The 26,098-nt window shown below is 43.8% G+C and overlaps 2 protein-coding genes across 3 annotated transcripts; both read left to right on the top strand.

Annotated features, from left to right (window-relative positions):
• Positions 1 to 3,275: 3,275 nt before the first annotated feature.
• Positions 3,276 to 21,779, top strand: mkrn1 (makorin, ring finger protein, 1). Of its 2 annotated transcripts, none has more exons than XM_035147265.2 (8): positions 3,276 to 3,432; positions 3,968 to 4,099; positions 12,007 to 12,179; positions 15,487 to 15,710; positions 16,701 to 16,915; positions 17,345 to 17,512; positions 18,008 to 18,152; positions 19,755 to 21,779. In XM_035147265.2, exons 1-8 carry the CDS (start codon positions 3,356 to 3,358, stop codon positions 19,965 to 19,967), a joined length of 1,347 nt encoding a protein of 448 aa, XP_035003156.1. In that variant the 5' UTR covers positions 3,276 to 3,355; the 3' UTR covers positions 19,968 to 21,779. The 2 variants fall into 2 exon arrangements, with proteins under 2 accessions (XP_035003156.1, XP_035003157.1); XM_035147266.2 differs by having other exon boundaries at positions 17,345 to 17,455.
• Positions 21,780 to 23,571: 1,792 nt separating this feature from the next.
• Positions 23,572 to 25,453, top strand: tmem121b (transmembrane protein 121B). The gene has a single exon (XM_035147606.2). The coding sequence runs from the start codon at positions 24,151 to 24,153 to the stop codon at positions 25,450 to 25,452; it is 1,302 nt and encodes a 433-aa protein (XP_035003497.1). The 5' UTR covers positions 23,572 to 24,150; the 3' UTR covers position 25,453.
• Positions 25,454 to 26,098: the final 645 nt, after the last annotated feature.

Genomic DNA, 26,098 nt, shown 5'->3' on the forward strand with positions numbered 1-26,098 from the left:
TTCTTTTTTCTTTTCAAGCTCTATAACAAACAGTTTTTAACTTGACTGGAGAGGTTGCTGTATATATAATATCAATGCATCTTTAATTATATTTTGACCCTTTTGCATGCTTTGAGAACAGATCCGTGCTCTCTTGCTCTCTTCACCTCCGTCTCCTCCTCCTTTCCCGTCCAGCCTGAGCTGAACAGCCTGCAGCCTCCTCCCCCTCACTGCTGCTTCTTTGGCTCTTGTTGCTCCAGAATATGCTTTGCATAGTCGCCTTTATTTTCTTCTTTCAAGAGACGTGCTCCTGAAAAGAAATAGGCTCTATTTCATTTTGAATAGCTGATTTTGAATTAATTAATTAGGAGTGCTATTAAAGTCTACAAAAAGCATCCCCTGCTCTGACTCTCATCATGGCATCGGCCCACAGCTTTTCCACCTCCTCCTGTCTCCTCTCCCAGCTCTGCTTCCTCTTGAACCTCTCTCCCAGAGCGTTGCACCTGTTGACGCTCTGCTTGGGTTCATTTTAATTTCACCTTCTATGATGCTGACCACATTGTCCTTTGTGTCACACTGGTTTTGATCGGTCGTCGGGAAGGAAGCCCTCATCCTGTCGTATTCCTCCATCCAGAAATCTGCAAGGAGGCTGTCTCCTCGCTTTACTCTCCCTCCCTCCTTTTCATGTTGTCATGTAAAGACATGTTCAGATGCCCCTCAGTGTGAACTTTATGGCCATCTCAAAGTAAAGACAGTCCCCCTTCTTTCTCTCTGATTGTTTCCTCCGCCTTCATGTTCTCACCCTGGCCTGCGTCTTTGTGCCCTCTGGAGTCTTTTCCCACCTCTTGATGCTCTGTTAATGTGCAGCAGACTTTCTGCAGGCAGACTCTCTCATCCATCACTTTGTGTTTTGCTTCCTGGAGGCCGGCACACTGCTGTCACAGTGCAGCATTTTCTGAGGGCCAGCTTCCTGTGTGAGGAAGCACGGTTGATTTTGATGAGATATTTGCAAAGGCGGCACACAGCGCTGCGGCGTGTGATGTTGCCACTCTGCACTTGACCCATTTTACTGGAATACTTTTACATACAAACGTTTAGCCAAAACCAGTCAGTCCCATAGTTAGTAGTGGAAGAAGCACAGATCCCTTTATTAATTAAGAAACTGTAGACACTAAATCAAAGGTGCAGAAGGGAACATTTACTGACATAACTTACAGCTTAATAATCTATTATCTGTCAGTAGTAGTAGTAGTATACATGAGGCAGATAATATCAGAAAAAATCTTGCTCCTCTGGCCCCACCTACTGCTTTGCATGCGATTTGGAAGAATACAATGCTCCCGTTTTCTAAACCTCCAATCAGAGACAGGAGGAGTGCCTGTTGGAGTGTCAATCATGACTCATACTAAATAATATGTTTGTGTAACTCTGTGCTCGCCCCGAGATAAGATAAGATGAGATCAAACTCAGGGAAATGTAGTTGTTACAGCAGCATGTAGGTCAGAATGAGGTAGAAGAGAGAATGACACATATTAAAATGGCAATAGAAAAAAGAAATATACATAATATACATAATATATATATATATATATATAGTGTTGTACAGAGAGGTTTAGCTGTGTCTCCACTTAATTTTTTATATCTTTCCATCTAATCTAAACCACTCATCAATAATAAATGAAAAGGAAACAAATATTGTCATAGCTGCTAGAAATTCCCTTTATAAGTATGAACCTCTAATGCACCTGTGTGAATCTTTCCTCAAATCTTCTACTAGTCTGGAATCTGTATACTCCAATAAAAGATGACACCTCTGTGTTGTGCTTTGCAAAAATGAATCAAAGGCTTTTTTTTAAATATTTTGAATTGTTTGTATATTTCCATCCAAAAGTTTCATTTGGAATCCTGACTGTAAGGTTTTGATCCAGTGAACCAGGCTGCTGACGACAGTGGTTTTTTCTGCACGCTGAATGCAATTCAGGGGGAAAAACTCACACCAGCAAATAGGTGTATCGTGGTGACAGACGTGTGAACAAGGCAGGTTTTGTGTCCTGCTGTAGAATCTACAAAACTTCGGAATAAGAAGTTTCATTGCGTTGATTCCAAATCCGGTGTATGACTGATGAGTGCATGAGTCTCTAAGGCCGGTAGACGCTTCACAATTGACGACAAGAGAGTAGTCAAGAGCCAATCACTGTATGATCAAATACAAATTAATAAGGGTAAATAAATAAAGAGTTTCTCTTTTTATTCTGTAGAATAATTTTATTTTTTGCAAATAGGAAGTGAAGCGCAGCCTTTTTTGTTCTATAAAATGATAATTGATTAATAAAAATATACAAATTGACAGTAAAATATATAAAAATAAAATACACTTGAATTTCAAACCCTCTGACGTAGACTCTCTTCTCTTTTGGTTTTATCTAACCAGGCCCAAATAACAACAACAACAACGGGTGGACGAGGCAACAGCGCCCCGCGGCGGAGGACCGCGGCGGACACTTACTCGACGACCAGAGAGGTTTTCGGCAAACTTCGACTCCGGTCGTATACGAGGGAGGTGTTGTGCCAAAAAGTGATGGTCTGCCACAAACTGCTCTCCGTCCGCGGGAGCGCGCGCGCTGTCTGTTAAAGTTGTACTGCCCCGTTCATGTGCGTCTCCATTCACAGTGTACGGTCTGCAGCTGCTTTTATATGAATCAATCCGTGTAACGGGAGAATACACACAAGTTTATTACTATGCATGTATTTATGTATGTATTCAATACAACATAACATAACATTTAACGGTCATTGGAACCGAATGAGCACAATCGAGGCCATGTAGTTAATTGTACAGTCAGACATGACAGTGTGGTGATCACAGGCAATATGATTGTCACCGATTATATGTGTTTGCTGTCATCCATGTTTAGGGAATAATTTGGAAACTAGACTGTAACTAACCAGATTTATGGATGGGTCACAAATAAAATGAATAAATAATATTGTTTTGCCATCATCCTTAAGACTCTATTTCGCATTATTTCTACCTGCTCTGGTTAATAGCTGATCATGTCTGTAGGAGCAGGTTATGGATGTTTGAAATCCACTTCTCGTGCATCAATTGTGATCACAGATACACACCTTGGTTATCTGATATAAACTATATATAATAATATATAGTCAATGTGTGTGTATTAGCACGTTATGGCGGTTTGATCCAGATGAAAGCTGCAGTCACATAAACACACAAACGGGACGGTACGACTTTAACGCGCCGCGCGCGCGCACTGACGCCATTCAAGGGTTTTCTGGCAGACGATCACTTTTTTGTCACAACACCGGAGCGGAGCCGTCCGGAACATCCGGCTGTTGCTCCTCAACATAAACAGCTATGGCGGAGGCAGCAGCAGCAGCGTCCACGGCGGCGTCAGGAGTAACGGGAGGCTGGACCAAACACGTAACCTGCAGGTGAGACAACCCGCGGGCGTCCCCTCGGGCCCCGTCGGGGACAAAGACATGTTCGCGTCGCTTGTGGTTTTGTCAGCGGACCGACGGGCGCCTGTCAGCGGCGTCCTGAGGGGCTCAGCTGTTAGCTCGGTGCCTTTAGCTCCACTCCTGTGTGTGTGTGTGTGTGTTTGTTTTCTGCAGCGGCAGCTCAACGGCCGCTCGCTTCGTCGGGAATGATAAACACGGTTAGCACGCATGTCAACACTGTGGCGCCGGGCTGCCCCCCCTCTTACAGCTGTCACGCCGAATAAACGGCAGTACAAATCCAGCTCCGCTCTTGACTTTCACACCGGCACCTGCTGGGGCTGTCGCGTCCAGACTCTCGGGTTAGCTGACCCCCTCGTCAGACCCAATTGTTTGTTGACACCGCGCTCCGATTAGCAGCGCCCCTGCCTTTTCCCGAGAAACGGGAAAGACGACGTTCAGACCGCACTGCCGTCGCTTCCTCGAGTTGGGTTCAATCCTTGTTTGTTTTTTTTTGCCCCATTTTCCCCAGATATTTCATGCATGGACTCTGCAAAGAGGGAGAAAACTGCCGATATTCCCACGATCTGACCAGCAGCGAACCTGCAGCCATGATTTGCAAGTTCTTCCAGAAGGGAAACTGTGTGTTTGGGGACCGTTGCAGGTAAACACACACACACACACACACACACACACACATTGATAAAAGTCCAATATGCTGATAGAAGAAGTCAAATGTGTCCATGCAAGGTTTTGGATGTCTGCACCCAGCTGTCAGTGGAGGTGCATGACAACTTCCCTTTCTAAAAGTGGCCGTGCTCTGGGGGGGGGCCGGGGGCCAAGTGACAGCGCAGCAGCTCTAGCTGGCAGGGCTTCCAGGGAGCCGTTGCAGTTTTGCCCCTCAAGTGCAGCTGACACCCGAGACTGCTCCTTCCTGAGGTCAACATTCTGTCGGTCCGTGCCTGCACCGACTCGCTTGTAGCTCCAAGGAAGTGGGATCACTTGCCCCCGTGGCGTTACAGCATTGCCCCAGCTTGGTGGAATTGCACATTATGAAATATTGCAAGCTTAACTTGAGTGTGTGTGTGTGTGTGTGTGTGTGTGAGAGCTGGTGGAGGCTTATTTGTGCTCGGTAGCTGCAGCTGAAGTGAATAGGACAACACTTGTAGTGCAGGCATGATGATTCCAGGCTGATGAAACACAACCGGTGACTCACACAGGCGGGATGGCACAACTCATGTCCTTGTGTGGCCTGAAAGAGCGCGAGTGGCACACAAGGTTGATTTTGTTTGAAATTGAAAATAGTCGTGTAATTGCGTGGTTTGTCGCTATAACAGCAAGCACACACAAATCTGATAAACGCATACATATCAGAGTGACACATCTTCAATTCTATCCAATGTAGGTTGCTGAACTATATTTTCTGAACACGTCTTTCCGTCAAGAAGACATACAAATAGATTCTCTATTATGCACGTCCATATTATTTAAACCCTTGTTTTGACACACAACTCATTTAAGTAAATGTTTGTGTCCGGTAAATATTTTTGCTTTTAATTTCAGCTGTGTTGTTCCTGCCTGGCACACACAGCCAAGTATTCACTTCACAGCACTTTGGGCAGTGTGTGTGATTTACAGCTTGCCTATATAAGGTAATCTGTGTCAGTGAACATCATGTTTAGTTGTTTTTTTTCAATGTCAGATATGCTGTCATTGCATGTGTGCCTACAGACTTATCAGAGAGGAGAAGCAGACACGGTTCAGTTTCACAGAGGAAACGCCACCATCACTGCAGGCAGATCTTTTTCTCCACACAAGATCTAGGCCTTTGTTGTGACCTGTGGCTTCCTCACAAATCTAGAGCACTGCGGCGTGTTTTGAATATATTCATCGGTGTAGATGTATAGTAAAGGGGCTCAATCATTCGGCGGCATGGGTCCTCTGAGAAACTGATTAGGCCTGTTGTCAAGCTTGAGTGTGCCCAGACAGCAGCAGCCAGCTGGTTCAGACAGTGTCTGCTCCATGTCTGGCTTCACCAGCATCCCTATAGTTACCAGGGCACTTGTAGGACCACCCCAACATCACCAGGGAGGCATTAGTCCCCCACACACTTGATCATTTTTCCTCAATAGTTGGTATGTCGCCTTTTAGAAAGCCTTCAGCTGAGCGTATATATCGCTCTAAGCCGCTGCTGTTGTTGTTGTGTTGATAAGTCACATTCCTCCATCATTGTGATGGAACTGCAGCGAGGAAGATGTCCTCATTATGTCTGTGACCCCCATGGGGCTGTGCTGCCTGTATTATGGGTCCTGAGAAAAGCTCTCAGTGTGGGGGTCTATTATGGTTGAATTCCCCGAGCTCGATCTATTGTGACTGGCTCTGTCTCGCTCTCTCACTCTGTCTCTGTGCCGCTCTCCCTTCTCTCTCTCTCTCTCTCTCTCTCTCTCTCTCTCTCCTGCAGCCCCCAGGGCCAGACAGAGTGCACTGCAGCCTGCATGGCAATTGCATAACATTCTCTGTTTCCCTCCTGTTTTCTTTCTTTGAGCTGCACGCCCCCCCCTCGCTCCTCCTCCCTCCCTCTGTGCTGTTGCTGGGTTCCCCAGGTTCACTCCACTGCAGCACCCTCCTTGCTCATTTATTTATGCGTAACTCCGGCGGCCCTCCTCCCCTCCCTTCTCCCTGGGAACAGACTGGTTAACAGTGGGTTGCGGTGGCGCTCGCCATCAATGGAGGAAGCTAAAGGAGAGATAGGCCGGGTCTTCCTTTTGTATGACTGTGTGCACAGGCTGTCATAGGCTGTTAGTCATGCTGTATTATAGCCATGGACTTGACTTGCTTTCTATAACGAGGCCGCTCTTACAGAAAGCTCCATGCGGACAGCTGAGGGTCTGTTCTCATGGTGCTCCATTAATCATACTATAATGTCCGGAGAATATATATTTTGAAGTCATCACAATGGTTCTGCTGTGTTCATATCAGCAGGAGTAGTTGCATTGTAACGCTCCTCACTTCTCATTTGCTCGATCAGAAAATGTGAAAATGTCTGAAAAACACCACATGACAAACTGTGCATGACCAAATTGCTCATAAAAAAAATTACACTGTGTGATGGAGATGGGAGAGCGTGAAAGTTTTTATTGGACTTTATTATTTGGAACCTACGAAAGACTTTAGCATTAGCTCTGTCGGTGGGTGCTTTAATCTTTTCACATTTAAGTATTCTATAGGGTAACTGAAATGCAGTATTCCCTTGGGCTTCATTAAATACATAACTACTATGCTTTTCATATATGTTTACAAAACTTTCTTTAAAAACTGACAGGAAGCTGTAACAGTATGTTTCACATGAATGAATCCACAACAATTTGGTTTATTCTGTGTTCATACAAGATTGTACACCGCATACAAAATTCTCAAACGTTGGCTGATATTTATTTAAATGTGAATGAAAGACAAGTGCATTGTGATAAACTATTCAATAGTAAAATATGTAAAGTTTAGATGAAAAAGAAAACCGGAGAATTAGTCCAGTTAGTCAGCAGCTAGAGGTGTGGAGATGTCTCCATTCCAAGATGCAGCGGAGTTCTCTAATCAAAGATTATTTCTTGATTCAGAGAAGTCAATCGAAATTCAAAACCCTGCAGTTCTCAACATTATGATCACTTTAAATTATTATAAGACTGAGCTGTTTGCTCCATGTTTTGCCTTCAGTTATAGGATGTGCTTACGGGCCTTCTCTGGCACCCATGCAAAGCAGCGCTAAACATTATGCACATCTCCCCGTTCAGCACCCACATTGTTTAAATATACAAATGCACTTGCATGCATAGGCATGTTGGTTTTAAAACGAGACGTGCTCTGATGCATTGTTGACACATTGCTATCTTGAGGCAGGGAATGTGTGTGCACAGGTAACAGACAAAAACCTAGTCTGAAATGAGTGTTGCAGTATGTCAGTTATTTTAAGGATGCATTTTTGATATTAGTATTAGTAATTTAATCGACATAGTTGGCACAAAGCACGTGTGTGTGTGTAACTCTACTTGTTACAAACTGGGACTTTCAGAAGTAATGACACTGATAAAATTATATTTTCCCAATCGTGACAATACACGGGTATGTAAACAGACCTGTCATGTTTAGGGTGTCTGTCAAAACCCAGCAAACGAGTATTGACAACAGTTTACTCTGGTCAAGCATTCATAATGTTCTTTCTTACTTCACATATCTGCCACTGCACTCTGAGTGCCATCATTATTTAATTGACTTAGTTCAAGATTTTTGAACCAAGTGCCTGCTGAGCTCCTCTGATTTTTAAATTACCACAACAAAAAACACCACAGGCAGTGCATCACAGAGAAAACGGCATCCGTTACTGACGTTCATGCCTTCCATACAAACTTTACTTACCAGAACTAAAGTACCACAGCTAACACAATGTTAAACTGTTGGTATTGCCGGTAAGCACAGCAGCACATTCACCTGGAGTTGACATTGATGACGCTGAATCTTGACTGTTGAGTTAAAGCTCCGCTTATAGAAACATGTAGATTACAGAGGTAATATTACTCTGTCACAATGGAATGTTTTAGTAAGATCAGATAGAGGCGACTTGCTGTGCAGTACATATCCTGTACCATCCAGACCCCTCCTCTACTCTTATCCCTCCTGTTCCCCAGACCCCATCCTCCTGTTAGTGCTAGAAGTATCGTATACATAGCAGATGACTGATGACGTTAGTTACCAACTAATTTCACTATCGACTAACATCAGTCATCTCAACAACAAATCAATAATGTTAGCTGGCTAGCTAGCTAACATTATCCTTTCTAGCTTGTTTTGCCTGCAGACATGTCAGGTCTGTAATTACCTTCAGTCAGGACATTATGTTTCATCTGCGTTGCTTTGTTTCTCTGTTTTTCTTTTCACTCTTGTTTAACATTGTGAGATATGGCAAATGTGTGTGAATCTCGATGGAAAAATTCAGACACATTTAGGGGGTTGGTGTTGATGAATATGTGCGATTTTGTGCAAATATGAATCTGGGTCGAGGTAATTAAAATGCTGTTTATATAGGGATATGAGCTTTTTCCAGCTGCTGTATGTTTACTAATGGGACTAAAATTCTGTTACTACCACCGACATGTAGCTGATGAACGTAATGTGGCCTTAGCTATATGGTTTGTTTTTAATATAAGGGGGCTGTTGGTGGAGGTATATGCTTCTGGTGTTCTAGTTGAAACTGTGTGTGCACGTGTGTGTGTGTATGCTGTGCAGGATTATTGACAGTTGGAGTTTAATGAGTGGGAGCCCTGTGTGTGTATATCTGTGTGTTTGCATCTGTGATTATGAGATTTTTTTCCCTAGATGTAGCCTCATTATATTTATTGTGGCTCAGCCTCTGAATCCATAAAGTATAAAAGAACAATACTCCCCGTGAAGCAGGTGTATTTTTGTTCTACTGTTGTCGACTGTCTGCATCATGAGATAAACTTTGATCCAAGTTTCTCTGCACTTTTTGCATTTTTAAAGATCAACCTAGTGGTTTGTTGCGGTAATAGATTGGTTCATATAATAACAAGAGGAGTCAGGTTACAGCTGTAGGCAGCTGTCCTCAAATGACATGAGCCATAGATTATCGCACGTCAACAGAGAGGAGCATGTTAGTCCAGGGTGTGATCCTCATCTGACATACCTGCTTTATGTCCCAGACATCACGTACATTATGCAACGGTACAGTATGTAACATTCTAATATTGGTTTTTTTTTTGAAAAATTATCCTGAACATATATGTGGAGAGGTGCCATTAAGGGTTTCCTTCTGAAGTCAGTGAGTGAGCTGCACCCTTTGAACCTATAAGAAAAGGCCAAAGTCAGGGGTGGGAGCTCACAGCCTTTCAATAAATATGTACTACTACTCCTCATGCAGCAAGGCTTTAACAGTGTCAGCTGCTGGAAGACGTAGGTATGGCTGACTCACAGGGTGGCAAGCTCCCCTCACCTGCAGTACTTGAGATGACACAACAAAGACGTAGGCGAGGGGCTGGGTGGAGAATCATGGAGCAAGGAGACTGAGGAGGAGGAGTAGTAGGAGTGGAGTGGTCTGCTTTTGAGCTGTTTAAGCTACTAGCTTAAATATTAGAACTTGTACTTTGTGTAGTTTTTAGGAACACAAATTAACCAGCTAAACAATTATTATTAGCTGGTTAATTGTACAGTTTCAGTCCTTAATTACAGTAATTAGGTTAATAGTTTAATTTGGTTGAATTTATCAAGTCTCCAAGACACTTTAGCATTATCGGGATGTTCTGAAATGACTTCTTTAGCAAGCTAAAGTCTTCTTTTTTCAAGTTAAACGTTGACATGGTGTTAGGCCTATATGGTGCTATATTATTTTTATTTCTCATAAATATATTATTTAACTTACGTTTTGCACATTTTAACAATACAGTGATTATGAGTGGTAACGATAACAAGTCTGGTCACTTCAATAGTGATACAACATTTCTGCTGTTATCTTGTCCATGTTCTTTAATGTCAAATGTGACATAACGTCGCACTCTGCGCCTCTAATATTTTTGCCGTGGCTACTGAAGGATACTGTGTCTGTCTCAGGGAAACACTGTGGAGATCAATCTACACCTAAAAACAGCCCAGCCCAGGAAATGCCAGTTTACATTCCAGTTGCATGCCTATTATTTACAGTGGGACGAGGAAAACCCAAATATTCTTTCAACTTCATAGCACTGGAATGTACAGAGCCTTCTTTTATCAAACCTAAAAGAAGGCTCTGGTCTGAACAGGCTGTTATACTTAAGGTCCAGTATCTTGGCGTTGTCCTTGTCCTCAGTATCTGTGGACTGAAGTGTCAATGAAGTCTAAGGCACAGATCAGGCAGAGTTTTACTTACAGGTTGCAAAAAAAATGCGCACTGCTTATTATTGTTAAAGCTGACACTTTTTCATGTGCATGTTTTGTGTTGTCCACCCATTCCAAGCGTGAATTAAATTTGCAGATAAATCACCTGTCCTTAGCCTAACTTAGATTTTCTCACAGATCTTTACGTTATGTAAGTATGTAGGCTGCAGACTGTTCACAAACAATACAGTTTACGACCAGTTTTTTTGTTTGTAATTATTTGTATTTTATCGACTCTTTATTTAATCAGGCAGTCTCATTGAGATGTTCAATCTCTTTTTCAAGAGAGGCCTTAAAACAGAACATTCCCAACCAGCAAATAAATACAAAGGAGTCAATAAATACAAATAACACAACAAGGACTAATTAAAACAATTACGCGAATCATGAAAAACTTCTGATAACAAAGTTTTAAAATCACCAAGGGGAACGTAAGACTGCAGCCGTAGTACACATTGCAGCGCATTCCATTTAAAAGTTGCATAATACCTGAGGCCAAGACTGCAAACATCAGTGCGAGTGTAGGGGATATCTGAGGTGATGTATTTACTGGATCGTGCACTGTAGTGACTAGTTTAAATGAGAGGAGAGATGTGAGGTAGTTTGCAATGTGCCTCCAGACCTGCTGTTTTATGTCCAGGTCTTGCTAACTGCCATTTTCAATGGTCAGCGACTGTAAGTGAACTGAAGCCAAAAATATCTCCGATTACGGATGCTGCCATCTTGCTTCTAGGGACATCATTTAGACCCTGAGTCTGCACAGTAATGACTGTGGAGTGGAGCTACAGTAACATTAACAAATAATGTACATCACTGTGTTGAATCCAACTTGTATCGAATTAGTAATAAGCAGTATGACAACATGTACAAAATATTATTTTGGTTTATAAGCTAATTGCCAATTGAACAACCAGTGTCTGAGCTGTGTGCAGTTTACTGCCAAGCGGATGCAGGCAACGTGGAGGAGATCAAATTTCAGTTGACAGAGGGGGAACTCGATGGTAAAAATGGACTGAGGGACTCATGCTTTCCAAGAAAACATAGTATTGTGTCTGAGCACAATGACCAATGGACGTGTGTTGGCTTGATAATGGTTAATCATACAAATGGGAAATTCTTAAAAGTAATATATATATTGTTAGACTCAGTGTTTGTATTGTTCTGATGCAACCGCAATGTCTACGACTTCAACTTGGGCTACATCCATACTGCTACAATGCAGTTTAAAAAAAAATATCTGTCCATACTAACTCACCTAACAATGTATCCCTAGTCCGCAGCCCACTAACATTATACATACCTTATGTTATGTCTTGTAAGCACCACAAACTAGTGTGCTAATGACTTGGTTCAGATTTTTTTTTTTGTTGCTTTTTTTAATGGTGAAAATCCTGTGTGCTCTACTTATTAAATTATGAAGCTATTATAATTGTGCTGTTAGTTTGTAGGTGTAGACTCGGTTGCACATATATAGTGTCTCAAAATGACGATTTTTTTTACCGTCAGTTATCAACTTAGGTTAAACTGTTTTGAAATCGAGCTCCTCTCCTTCCGCCCCGTATCTTTCCTGTGATTGTAGCTTCGCTGTATTTGTGTTTTGGGTATGGTCAATTATTTTCAGTTAAACAAACCCGGTCCCATGTGACTTCCCAGGTTTGAACACTGTAAACCGGCAAAAAACGAGGAGCCACCAACACCGCAGATGCTGCCGCTGCCCTCCGCCGGCCCGTCAGACCCAGAACCCAGTGAGCCAACACCTGGCACAGGGGCACAAGACTGGGTCAACGCTGCTGAGTTTGTTCCAGGACAGCCGTACTGTGGACGGGGTGAGTGACTAGCATTGGTTACACCAAGTTTGATATCGATGCTGTCATTTAAACACCATCTCTTATGAAGGGACGCCCTCTTTCATGATGTCCCTATTTGATCTTTATGTTTTACTCAATGAAACAATCCAAACTTTCCCATTTGTGACATCAATTCACAGCCACCTGCATTTTTGTAGCTACTATCCAGTTTATTTTTGATCAGCAACAGGCAGCTGTTCACATCACATATTCAAGTCCTATCATATGGTATGTTGTGAACTTGCCTATAATGATGTGTCAAGGGCTCCAGTTTGACTGTGAGCATCAGTGTCTTGTTGGACATAGAATATTAATCTGTGGTGGCAGGGAAATGGAAGAATCAGCCAATAAAAACTAACGGCAACAATGTATGTCTAGTTTTTGTCTACAGCTTGAACTAAAAGTCAATAATTCATCTTTTCTCCTGTGGGCTGCACTCAAGTCAGCTGAACAAGAGGCCTAAATGATGCCACATAGCTTGCAAACCAGACTTCACAGCCATGTTAAAGTGTAAAGATTGGTTGAAGCTGCCTTTTGACCAAACGTGCCTTGAAGTCCCACAGTTTGTTTGTTTTCTCTTTTTGTTTTTTTAAGAAACTAAAAGGCTCCTGCAAACCGTTGTTCTTGTGCGGTTCTGACGAGGTCTAAAAGATCGCTGACTTTAAGGAGGACATCCGGCGGCTTTCGAATGAGCTGCGGAACAGAGACTCTGTCTTGAGCCGCTTCATTGATGAGCAGTCAAAAATACTCAAGGCATGAGCCCTCCAAGTGTCCCCGGCTTTGATCCTCTTGTGAGGCTTTCTCACCACCCCCACTCAATCTTTCCAACCGCCTCACTGCCTTGTCTGATGACCCTCTGACACATCCAGCCGATCTGTGGCACTTGATCTCCCCTCTCGGGATCATTCTTTGAAAACAGCACCTGTTGGCCTTGAGCCCCTCCTCCCTCCAGTGGATATCAGTGTTCCTGTAACTAAGCGATCCACGCCAAAACAAACTCAGCGACCCCCATCACGAGTAACATCCTCACACCGTCGTAGGATGCTGAAAGAGGCTGTGCTCCGACGCTCTGGATCTCTTCCTTGCCCAGAATCGGGAAATAATCCTTCATTCATGTCAGAGGTCGCTCCCTCCTCATCTACCTCACCTACACATTCACCACATTCAGTCAGTGGCATCCACACACAGCGTGGAAGCAGTTCAGGCTCGCTCCTGCCAAGCACAGCGTTCTCCTCGCCCTCTTTTTTTCCCCCACAAACACTTATAGTGGGTGATTCCGTAATTAGGAAAGTCCGTTTTTTCAATGGAGTCACTCATTGCATCCCCGGAGCTACGGTCCCAGTCATCCTTGGAAAACTCCCGGGGCTACTGCGCTCACTCCCTCCGTCCATAACCCGAGTGATAGTTCCTGTGGGAATCAACGACACGGCTCGTCAGCAGTCTGAGCTCACCGAGACGGATTTTGAACAGCTTTTCAACTTCTTGAAAACTTGTGACAAATCTGTCTTTATCTCCGGTCCTATCCCCACACTGGACCGCGGAGTTGGGCGCTTTAGCAGAATCCTCAGTCTTAAAAGTCAGTCCGCCGGCTAAGTTCACTGCCTCGGCTTTGTTGACAACTTTAAATTAGTTCTGGGGGCGCTCTTCCTTCTTCACAAACGATGTGCTCCATCCCAATGTGCTGGGCAGCAGAATGCTAGCCATGTTACATTCGATTCTCATCTGAACTTCAAAACACATGTTAATCAAATAATTAAATCCTGTTACTTCCATCTCCGAAGCATTTCTAAAATCAAATCGGTTCTATCTCTCCCTGAGCTAGAAAAACTAATGCATGCCTTTGTTTTCGCCCGTCTGGATTTTTGCAACGCCCTGTATACATGCCTCAGCCAGACCGTAGTTACTCGTTTGCAGCTTGTTCAAAACACTGCTGCTCGTATTTTACCAAAAACAAACCGTAGGGCTCATATCACGCCGATTCTTGTGTCCCTTCACTGGTTATCAGTTAAATTCAGGCTTGACTTTAAGATAATTAAAATCAATTTTAAAGCTCTATATGGGCCGGCCCCCACATACATTTCACAGCTCTTGACTCTCTATCGTAACCTGAGATCGGCCAGCCTGTCCCTTTTGGCTGTCCCTAGGTCAAGGCTGGCTACTCAAGGTGACCGGCCTCTTAAATTGGACTGAACAGAATATCTTTTATTACAATCGATTCTTCATTTTGCCATGGACTTTTGTGTGAAGCACTTTGTAACCTTGTACAGTTATTATTATTATTATTATTATTATTATTATTATTATAAAGACCAGGGAAGAATGGGCAAATTTAGCCTGTTGGCCTGTTGAACAACCGACAATACAATATGCCACTACAGCCCATGAAATGCAGAAGACGTCAAGAGTACGATGGCGCAATACTACAACAATGGTTCACATAGAGGGGATTCAGATCATGCTGCTGTTAATCAGAAAAGAGATGATTACTATTAACTAAGCATATCTGAAATTCTTGACCTATAGTCAAGAAACTGATCTAAAGAGCTCAGCAAGGGCTGATCACCTGAAATAAACTGAATACTCAACCAATCAGGCATGTTGAGAGCTACAGTCCCCACCTTTAAAGGGCCCATATTGTGTAAAATACATTTTCTGGGCTTTTACTATCCGTAATTACTTGAAGGGGGTCAGTAAGTACTCTCAAGTATTGAAAACAGTCACTCCGCTGACTTTTTCACTCAGTCCATTCTAAGAAATATGTTATTGAAACGTCGCGTTTCGTGCTTCCTCTCCGTATGATGTCATCTTGAAATTGCACTCTTCTATAAGCCCCACCCAGCCGGTACCAGTCCGGCCTCCAAACCCACCACCCCCGCGCCCCAGATGTAGACGTTACTCCGTCCTGAAACTCGGAACTGTAACTCGAGACTGAATCTCGGGACTGAAACTCAGTTTCATATAGCTACATACCCTCCTGAGCTGGGACCAGTTGATTTTCCTGGAACTTAATATAGACCCTGGTCCCTGTGGTGAAAACGCAGTTCCTGCAAAAGTTCTTAGTTCCTGGGGAAATTTAAGCTTCAGTTGCATTTTGAGGCTTGTCTGTGAGCTAGATAAAAGTTGAGTGCAGAGGGGAAAGTTCAGGAAGTTGTGTTTTCAGATCAAATTTTCCTCGTTGGCAAAAGATTGCAAACACGACAAGTCGTATGTTCTCTGACTAACCTACCAAAATAAATGTTTGTCAAACAGTCTTTGCCTCTAATAATGCTGCGTTGCTCTTGTCCAGCTGAGCAAGTGAACGGGGAGAGCTCCGGCCCGCTCATCGAGGAGTTCGACAGCGACACGGCACAGGACAACAAACAGCTGAGGAAGCAGCTCTGTCCGTACGCCGCCGTCGGAGAGTGCCGCTACGGAATCAACTGTGCCTATCTCCACGGCGACGTCTGTGATATGTGTGGCCTTCAGGTGCTCCACCCCACTGACAGCAACCAGCGCTCAGAGCACACTAAGGTAACGCTTACACACACAACCTCGTGGTGCATTCGCATTAACAATGCTGGTCGGGGGACTTCATTGTCCTACTGTATCCTGCAGTCCTTGGATTTATTAGAGGGCGAGGGAGGGGATTATAGATAAAGCAGAAATAATAGAACTGACACATTTCCTCATCTATTCATCCTCGTGGTAACTGTTCTGTGAGGAAGCTGCATTTTTGAAGAGCAAGTGAAGGCTTGAATGGACTTCTGACTCTTTTGGAGTTGTTTAAACTGCAGATACAGAGTGGAGGTACTTCTCTCACAAATCACCTTGGGCTGCGACCTGAATTATTTTGAGTCAATAGAACAGAGATATTTTACAAACGTCTTCCAAAGTGCAGATTTAAAAAAACTATCTTTCTGTTTATCAGTGTGTGAATCATCACAGCTTACTTTGGGCATGCCCTCTGTTGCTTTGTGGAAAGAACATGTGCCAGAAACAACAATGGTGGCTCGATACCAGTTTTTCTACGTTCGGCGAGCACTGCTAGGTCTAATTATAAGTTTGCAGCTTAATTTAGCATCGCTAACACATTGCCTACATTCAGAGGCGTCTGCCTCACCTACATGGTCGACTGCATTCATCTCTCTTCAATTGCATGGTAAACATTAGCTTAAAGCTGCTGTCATTACAAAGTCATCTGAAGGGAATGAGTGCTTAACATGTATTTACCTGGTAAATGCAGTGTTGCTGGATGATGTTGAGCCGCACAAAAACTTGAGGTTGACTTATTTGCCTGACAAGGACCACAGCTGTGTCAATACAATGGTCTAATTTAAAATGAATGAAGAGGGCTGTTTTTGTTTTTTTTTACACTTTAATCAAGTATTACTGCCGTTGAGCACAGCCTGAGCACATAACACAGTCTAGTCTGTAAGAAGTTTAATAAAACATCTGAGGTTGAAATGAAATTCTGATTGATCAGGTTTGGGTGTTGATGATTGAACTGTTCCCTCCCCCTAGGCGTGCATCGAGGCCCACGAGAAAGACATGGAGATTTCGTTCGCCATCCAGCGCAGCAAGGACATGATGTGCGGTGTGTGTATGGAGGTGGTGTTTGAGAAGGCCAACCCAAGCGAGCGCCGTTTTGGTATCCTCTCCAACTGCAGCCACTGCTACTGTCTAAAGTGCATTCGCAAGTGGAGGAGTGCCAAGCAGTTTGAGAGCAAAATCATCAAGTGAGTCATTTGTTCTTGACAATGAGGGTTTGGGAAGATATCTTTCTCCGGAATACTTTGTTTTTGTCAGTTGAAAGACTGAAGTGTCTTTTGTTTGTGTGGTAGACTGTGGGCTCCATAGCTCTCAGACGACATGGTGAATAATTCAAAATCTATATCTGGTAGATTTTCCAAGAAGATTGTCTAATAGATATTATGAGCAGTTTTTCCCCCTCTCGCTCCTTGAATGTTTTAAAAGCCCCAAAACATCATATCAGAAGCTTAAAATCCTATTGATCCTGATTTGAGGCCACGATTTTAGTGGTTATTTCTCTGTGATATGGGCACTCCTTTGCAAAGCAGCGATGTAAGTTATTTTTTACATTTTGTATTGAGGATGTCCTAACTATAATGTTCTTGGGCTCCTTATTTTTTGATTTTTCTCTGCAGGTCTTGCCCAGAGTGTCGAATCACGTCCAACTTTGTCATCCCCAGTGAGTACTGGGTGGAAGATAAGGAAGACAAGCAGAAACTCATCCAGAAATACAAGGACGGCATGGGGTACACAGACCATTTTCCATACTCTGGGATCATAGAGGATACACATCCATATACTAAGTACATGTTCCTACGTCAAAAGCAGTATCACTGCCTCTCTGAAGCAGTTGAAGCAGTCTTCTAGTAAAACAGAAGCTGATTTCTCTTTTCCTTTAATAAGAAGAGGCATTTCTCTGTTATCTTATCTAAAATCTGGTCTTCTATAGCTGTTCTACTAAACAGTTGAGTGTCCGCAATTTCCAATCTCCCTGCAGCATGAAGCAGAGAGATTTTGAGGAGAAAGCTGTCGTGGGTGGATGTGCTCCGAGTCATACAGGAGTGGGATGGTGAATCTGTGGGAGTGGGCGGTAACGGTGGGAAGAAAAAAACCTGTCCAGTGCAGACCTATTCTGAAATTTTGCCGTCATTCAATAAAAACAAATCTCCACTGATAACTGATTCACCTCCTAAAGACTCTAATGACCGATCCCCGTTGCTTGATTGGTGTGTTTCTGTGTTTTTATTTTGAGACGATCTGACCTGACGCGTGTGTGTTCTCTGGTTTGTACCCTGCAGGACTAAATCGTGTCGATACTTTGACGAGGGCCGCGGGACATGCCCTTTCGGCTCGAATTGCTTCTACAAGCACGCCTTCCCTGACGGGCGACTGGAGGAAGCTCAACCCCAGCGAAGACAGACGGGCTCGAACAGCAGAAACCGGGTAACACTCGCTCCCGAAACCCTGAGAATGCTCTTAATTGACCCCGTACATTAGCTTTACCCAGATAGTTTCAAATAGTATATATTTTTTTTTTAAATCATGGGGGCATTAATTATGTTTACCTCTAGTGGTAACAACCATAACAACACCTCTTTAACTGTGGCACCCTCTGCTGGATGGCGAGAAAAACGGGAACCCTTCTGGCGTGCAAGAAAAAAGGATAACCCTGTAATAAATACTACTTTACTTCAAATAGTCTGTATTTATAGAATCTAGAGTAAGTCTCTTCTTACTTTATGTATTGAGTCAATATTGGCAACACATTTATAACATATGTACCATTGAGGAGTATCCAGTCACCTAAAGCTGCAGCCTCAACAATCAATATATAAATATAACAGTTGTGGTGTTTGAGGTTGTGTAAAATTGCATCGCAAAATTTGAATTAGATCAAATAAGGCAGATCACAAGACTTCATATTACATTAGTCACATGTTAATCGCCTAAATTCATCATCACTTAATTTTCTAAGAAGTAGTTTTCCTAATTGTTATGGAACCTTTCTGGAAGCTGGTGAAAGGAGAACTCAGGCAGCAGATGATCGCTTATGCAGAAGGTTTTGATGTAGAGTTGATGCATCAAGGAGGAGACCAGAAGGTGGAACAATATACAAACGCTGACAGAGTAACATGAGCAATTGTCACCCCTCCCAGTCTGAAGATGTCTCCCACAGCATCCCCATATATGTCCCTCACCCTGAGTCCCCCATTCCAACAGCACATAATTGGCTAGAATTACTGTCACTCTCTATGTTAAATGTAGGTGTTTGCATCCTATTGGATAGTTAAGCCCAAAGTATGCATAACCAAATCACATTGTGTCCGTGCGTCTTGCCACTGGTGAAGTACACAAAAGAGTTAAAGTCTGTGAGAGTTGAAGTTGGTGAGAGTTGAAGTTGTTGTCTCTCTGTCTGGCACATCTGAGTTAGATATGAAAGTCCCTCAACATAGACACTACAATGCATTGTTGGTTGGCCCTTTATCTAATGTCTCTGGATGTTTGAAAATTCCTCAACACTAATGACCAGAGCATTGTTTGTGACAACTTTGACAAACATTGATTAGTCAGCGCACACTACAACTTTCTGATGTAGTTTCTGTCGTTTCTGCAGTGCCACACTTAAAGTAAAGGAAACAGATTTCATGAGCTATTGTGGAGTTTGTGGAGTACTTGACCGATCGGGCATTTTCAGTGCTGCAAGCCTCACCCCAAAGGTTCCTTAACTTTCGTAAAGCACTGCCCCACCAGGAGGAACTTTTTGGGGTGTAACAACATTTCTTGCAGAGGGTCATTGTCCTGGGGAAAGTTCCGATGGATGAAACGCATCTCAACACAAAATGCGACTAAAGGTCCAAATTAAGATTTCTGTCTTGTTTTTTTCTTTTTTTAACTTTTATAATTGGTTAGATTGAAAGAGGTTATGAGATACTGATAGCTTCAAAATGATTTGTTCAGGAAAACGTGTATTAATCGCACACTACTAAAATGCTCTCAAAATGTCTGACTTGGTGTCATATTTCCGACCGCCCTTCTCCTCCTCAGAGCTCGAGGCGAACACCGCTGTGGGACATCTTTGATGAGAGGGAAAGCACCGACTCCTTCGACAACGAGGACGAGGAGATGGTGACGTTCGAGCTGAGCGAGATGCTCCTCATGCTGCTCGCCGCAGGAACCGACGACGAGGTGACAGACTCAGAGGACGAATGGGACTTGTTTCACGAGGAGCTGGACGATTTCTATGAAATTTACCTATAGCAGCCCCACCCACTCCCCCCCCCCGCCCCCCCTGCCCCCATGTATACTAGACACTAGAATGGACTGTCTTGTGCGAGTGATGGACAGTAGCTTTTTCCCCACCCTCTGTATTGTGGCAGTGCCTTTCAGCAGGCCATTAATAAATGAACTTGATAAAAGATAAAAGGAAAAAAAAAAAATATCCAACATGTCGGTGCGCTCGTGCTAAACATTTTCTAGACATCTATCCTTGTGAGTCTATCTTGTGCGGTTCATGTTAAAAGGAAAAATAAGAAAATGACAAAGTGAACTCGATATAAGACTAAACGGAAAATCATAACTTTCTTCAAATATTGCTAATAAAAGTTGTTAAGTTCATTTGTGGGTGTGGGTTTGACTTGTTTATCATCTAGCCAGGTGTTTGTACATAAAACTAAAACTCTGAGGATGCACTCGAACTTACTCGGCACCATGTACTGTAACAGTGATGGGCATGTTGTAAGATTTTACAAAGCGGTTTCTGAAGGCCGAAATGTTTTTTTTCTTTATTAAAGTTGCTGAGAGCCAATATATTGTGCTGATGTTTAATAAATTGACCATAATCACTTTCATGTTGTACTGGAAAAGTATTTTCCGTGTCCCCCCCTATAGAGGTCTTTACTTTCTTTTTTGAAAAAAACCTTTTATGAGACATTTGGATCATTTACACCACACAAACTGTGTGTGAAACTCGTGTAGGGTTTGTGTCTTTGCACCACGCGGCAGGGGGAAGTCGTGCCCTGATCATCGGGCGGCCATCTTTGTTACTGGGACGCTTAAGTCACTGAGGGGCTCATTGAATAAGTTACTCAAAGAAAAATGAAAGTCAGGAGGACACTCACTGGCTGGAATATATGGGCCAAACCTATTTTGAGCTTATGAAATGAAGTTTAAAGTTTATGAATGTGTAAAAACAAAGTTGGGAGTTGTAGAAATAATCGAAAACCGCACAAATCAATGATCGGGTTACACAAAGCCTCTCTTTTGCAATAATTTGTATATTACATGTATTAACACAACTAAAACTTTGTTTTCATCTCATAAACTCAAAAGTCTTTTTTTCAAAGGATCTGCAACCATTGAAAACAACAAAAAATTCACGCCCATAGAGCGCTGCTCAGTGCTGCCTCTGGTGATTGAAAGCTGTATTGCAGCAATACTACTGAACAAAATACACTGTATCTTTAAGAGTAACGAGTTTTAGGAGCTGCTCAGTGACTGGAGGGTCTCGGTTACAGGGGCCTTTTGATTGTGTGACAGGTGAACCCCACCTTCCTCTTGTCGGCACACCCTCTGTAAAGCCTTTCAATCGGTCTGGGAAACATACAAAGTGATTTCACTGTAGCTAAGGTCAAATGTTATGTTAACGTTAGGATTTTCCAGATCCGTTTTATCGTTCTGTGATTTCCTACCTGTAGCTTCGGGTCCCACGTTCATCAGCAATCGGTCAATATGGACAAAATAAAGATGGAGGGAATTGTTCTCCCTTTCACTATTCTGAGTCACAGTGTCTGCGGACGTCTGTGTTACCACAAGACAAATCTCAAAGGTCAAACGCTTGTGACTAAAAACTCAGGAGCAGGCTTGCAGTGCAGAGGGGTCAGGGAGCTGAGAGACTCTCTGCTCTGTTTCTGCTTCTTGCATTGTGAGCTAGGCTGCTCATCCACTGACTCCTGATGGCGAGTCTCAGCCCGTTGAACTCCATTGGAATGCATATGTTTATACTGATATGTGTGTTTTCTATGTTCCACAGCCATCCATCCTAACTTGAAATTAAAGTTTATTATCAACCTCTACTGTGTGCTGTCTCATCTGTTTTTAATAAGTGGGTACGACACCAAACTCGGCGTTGCCAGATGTGTGGTAATGATTGTATTTGTCCGATAACTTAGCCCTCTGTCAGCTGTACGATCAGTACTGCCAAAATTCCCATAATGTACGATAATTTCATTATTTAGTGACAATATTAGGTGTTATAATTATCAGTATCGAACAGTGTTGAAGTACGTCCCTGTATGAACATGCTTGTTGTGATGTATGTGCATTAATATGGGCCGTGTATGTTTTTTTCCACATCTCTTTTCTGTGAAGTCTCTCCTGTCAATCATAGTTGGCACACTGGCAGAGGATGTGGATTTGTAGGCGGAGTCAAATACTTGTTCACCCTAATAAGTTTTAGGAAAGTTTTGTTTATTTAAGATTTAGTATCAGATCGACAACTCTACAGTTCCCTTTTGGCTCAACTTCGCTTTTTTAGTGTCTTTTAGGTCATTGTTTTGGAATAATTACCTCAATTTCCCCCCTTTTATCCGCATTGTTTCCAGCAGCTAAAGCGTGGGGCAGCTGTTTTCACCTGGAAAATCTCCAGTGAGTGCAGAACGCTGTCTGCCCATTGCAGCCGAACAGAAGGCAGCGTTAGCATCTGCTCATGCTGGAGCATTTAGCAGCTAAACCAGTACAATATTTCCCCCAGGGTTCAATGGAGGTCAAACCTAAAGTCAGCTACTTATCAGTGTTGATGGAACCTCACAAAGCATTGAACCACTGCCTGGTTCTTCACTTTTTTGGGTCCCCTGGAAACATTTCCATTGTCGTTTTCGCAATTTGCAGCGCGTTTCTGTATTTGCATGTGTTGTGACTTCTTGCAGCGCACGTGTCGTCAAATTGATAGTTGTTTTCTTAATTAACACGTGTTTTTTACTACTTGCATGTGTGTTTTCTTAATTTGCAGTGCGCTGGGCTCTCTCTGACACCGTAGCTTAAGGGGTTTTCCAACCAAAGAGTTGTCGTTGTTGTGGACTAATGTCATCAGCTGTTCGCGGGCCCTCTCATTTGAAAACACATTTGGAATTTTAAAAGGAAACTTATACGCTGAAGTGGAGCATTTAGATATTTTGGGTTTCATGCATGTACAGTATTTTCTCTTTCTATTTCCATGGCAACGAGTTTTACTTGGCCATATTGAGAGTCTGCTCTCAACTCTGAACCTTTCAGCACTTAGCAACAGGCAGACACCGCACAGCATTCTGTTTACAGAGTGTGGGTATGAAGGTATTGACTTGTTATCACTGGCATCAGTCGATACACAACACCGGCACACTAAATACACTGCTGATGATATGAGTCTTTGATAATGCTGCATTTGCAATTTTATTTGACATGTGCTTTACATAAAAATGTGTTATTCACTGTGAATTTTCCATTTTACATGTTTGTATGTCTGCACGACAGGTCAAGAATGTTTCATTGTAAAATCAATGTTGTAAATATTGTAATTTTGTTGATGTGTTTATGCGACATCTATTGCAATTCTGTCCATCCCAGGAGAGGGATCCCTCACATGTGGCTCTCTGAGGTTTCTACCCTGTTAAAAGTGTTTTTTTAGGTAGATTTCCCTTCCTCTTGTTGAGGGTTAAGGGCAGAGGATGTCGCACCTTGTTAAGCCCTATGAGACAAACTGTGATTTGTGAATATGAGCTATACACATTTTTATTGATTGATTAAAAAATTCAGAATATCTTGTTTAGAATAAACATAAACAGATAGAATAAACTATTACAATAAAAAAAAAAGAAACAGCTCCCTCATGTCTAAAAATAAAAGTCACACACACACAGAGTTCAGTGAGGGCAGCCCTTCGCCCTCCACCCTGGAGTCTTCCATGGCAACAGCACCTGTGTATTCCATTCAGCCAATCAAATTCCCCCCTGACTCTTGAGAACCAGAGTCACATGATGAGCAGCACAGCCTTTGACCTTCCTCCGTGTTGTTGTTATGATTTTATTTTTTTATACATTTTTTAATGGAAGCAGAGATTTCAGTCCAACGGTTTTGGAAATCAATCGTCATCCAGCCAATGAGTTTAGTTCCAGTGCTGCCATCTGATTGGTCAATTCAGCCAATTGCTTTTTGTCTGTCTGTTTTTTTTAATGGTTGTTCATCTTTTTTTGTTGTTTCAGGGGAATATGTCAGATGTCATCTCCTGATGGTTGGAGTGGATATGCGCATCACTTTGACCACATGGAGGTGCTGATGGAAACATGTGATTATTGTCATTAAAAGACAGAATAAGACAAAAAATAACAATAATGATGATAATAAATGACTAATAGATGTATGAATACATAAAGAGAACTGCTCTTGGCCTGTAAACACACACAGGCAGATGTTGGAGGCATCTTTAGTCCATTCCAGCTGCCTCGGTCCGCGCCTGTCTTTGCGCATGTCTCTGCCTCCACCTTGGAAAGCATCGGGGAGGAAGGAGAGGAGGAGAAAAGGAGGCGAGCGCACAAATACAATGGTCTCGGAAACTGGCAACGACAATCTGAAGGCCGACTATCTCCAGTACGAAGCGAGCTACTCCCCCGACTCATCCTCTCCGGAAGCCGGCCAGCTGAGCAGGAGGCGGGACACCCAGACCACCAGCGGCAGCATCAACCCGGAGGAGAGCGGCAGCATCCGGCCCCTGGTCTCCTCTGCCGCGGCCGCCTCCTGCATCATGACATCGGGGGAGTTCATGCAGAGCGCCCCGCTGCTGGCGCACCGGACCAAGAGGAGCCTGCTGTACAAGGCGCTCTGCTTCCTGCTGCTCGTCTTCCAGGGCGGCGTCCTGGACTTCTACCTCATCATCTTCACCGACCTGTACTGGTGCTCGTGGATCGCCACGGACCTGGTGGTGATCTCGGGCTGGGGCATCTTCTTCATGAAGAACGCGCGGAGCAAGCGGGAGCGGGCCTGCGGCTTCCACCAGAAGGGCTCCATCTTCGGCTGCAACCTCGGCGAGTTCACCTACGCCTACCTGGCCTGGCTCATCTATGTGATCGCGTGCACCCCCAAGGTGGTGCTCATCCTGGAGACCTCCATCCTGGACCTGGTGGCGCTGAAGGTGCCGTGCGGGGCCACCGGGTTCAAGATCGTGGTGCTGCTCTCCGCGCCGCTGCTCTACTGCCTCATCAACTCCATCATCGAGGACCTGAACGGGGCCACGCGGCACCACTCCCACAGCTGCTTCCTGGGCACCTGCCTGGACCTGCTGGACAGCTTCACGCTGCTGGAGATGCTGCTGCGGAGGGAGATCCCCACCGCCTACCTCAAGTACACCGTCATCTCCGTGTACTTCGTGGCCCTGGCCGTGCCGGTGGTGTGGCTCTACGCGCTGACCGCGTCCGAGCTGCGCTGCCGGTGGCTGTGGGCGCGCTTCGCCACGGGCCTGCTGGTCAACGCCCCCCTGCTGGTGGTGCGCTGCTTCCAGGTGTACGTGTACGAGATGCCCGTGTCGGTGTTCATGTTCAAGAACATCTTCTTCCTGGCGTGCGCGCTCCTGGAGCTGGTGGAGCAGTGCGCGGCGGTGCGCGGGGTCCGGCGGCTGGCGGGCGGCAGCAACACGGCCCAGTTCTCCCACTGCGTGTCCGAGAACGACATGTGTCCGCACGGATACGTCAACACCCTGGCCGTCACCCAGTCGTAGAGCCCCCAGTGGGTGCGGCTGGAGTCGTGCTGCGCGCCTGGCACAGCTGGAAAAACTCTGAATCACAAGTCAAACCTCTGCTCCGGATAGTGTCTTCATTTAGACCAGTGATGACCTGAATAACAGACAAGCATAAAAAAAAAAGTAAAACTAATTTACTATCTGCAAAATAAATTAAGATTGAAAGGCCCAAACTATCCAGACAGGTCGAACTTCAATAGCCACCTCACCTAAATACAGAACAACCTCCAATCGTGAGAGGAGATTTTTATTTCTAATCCTCCGGTGCTCAACACAGTGGCAGGGCTGGATTCACCTGCTGACAGGCCCCATGGGCAACAGGCCCCCCCGAGGTCCCCACCGTAGTTCTGGTTATTGAATTGAGGCAAAAACTTTAAATTGTTCATGCACTTAAGATTCTGGGCTGTTTGGCCTCCATATAATGTCAGAAAACAGTCAAATGCACATTTAGGTGTTCATTTATTTGTCCATTTCTGTCTATAGATTGAAATCACAATCGTTATGTTGAAAGGGCAGTTTTTTCTCATATTCTGAGTCAGACATTTTAACTTGCACCAAACTCTCCGATTTAATTCCTGTCTATATTCTGAAGGTTTTCTAGAGGGTTTTGATCTTATATATATTC

Source organism: Hippoglossus stenolepis, chromosome 22, assembly GCF_022539355.2.
Source record: "Hippoglossus stenolepis isolate QCI-W04-F060 chromosome 22, HSTE1.2, whole genome shotgun sequence".
Taxonomy (NCBI): Eukaryota; Metazoa; Chordata; class Actinopteri; order Pleuronectiformes; family Pleuronectidae; genus Hippoglossus; species Hippoglossus stenolepis.

Bases quoted from the DNA above. Each gene is read 5' to 3' on its own strand.
- tmem121b (XM_035147606.2), top strand. From the start codon at position 24,151: ATGTTGGAGGCATCTTTAGTCCATTCCAGCTGCCTCGGTCCGCGCCTG.
- mkrn1 (XM_035147265.2), top strand. From the start codon at position 3,356: ATGGCGGAGGCAGCAGCAGCAGCGTCCACGGCGGCGTCAGGAGTAACG. The intron at 17,513-18,007 runs GTACATGTTCCT...TGTACCCTGCAG, and splicing joins GATACACATCCATATACTAA to GACTAAATCGTGTCGATACT. The intron at 18,153-19,754 runs GTAACACTCGCT...TCTCCTCCTCAG, and splicing joins GCTCGAACAGCAGAAACCGG to AGCTCGAGGCGAACACCGCT.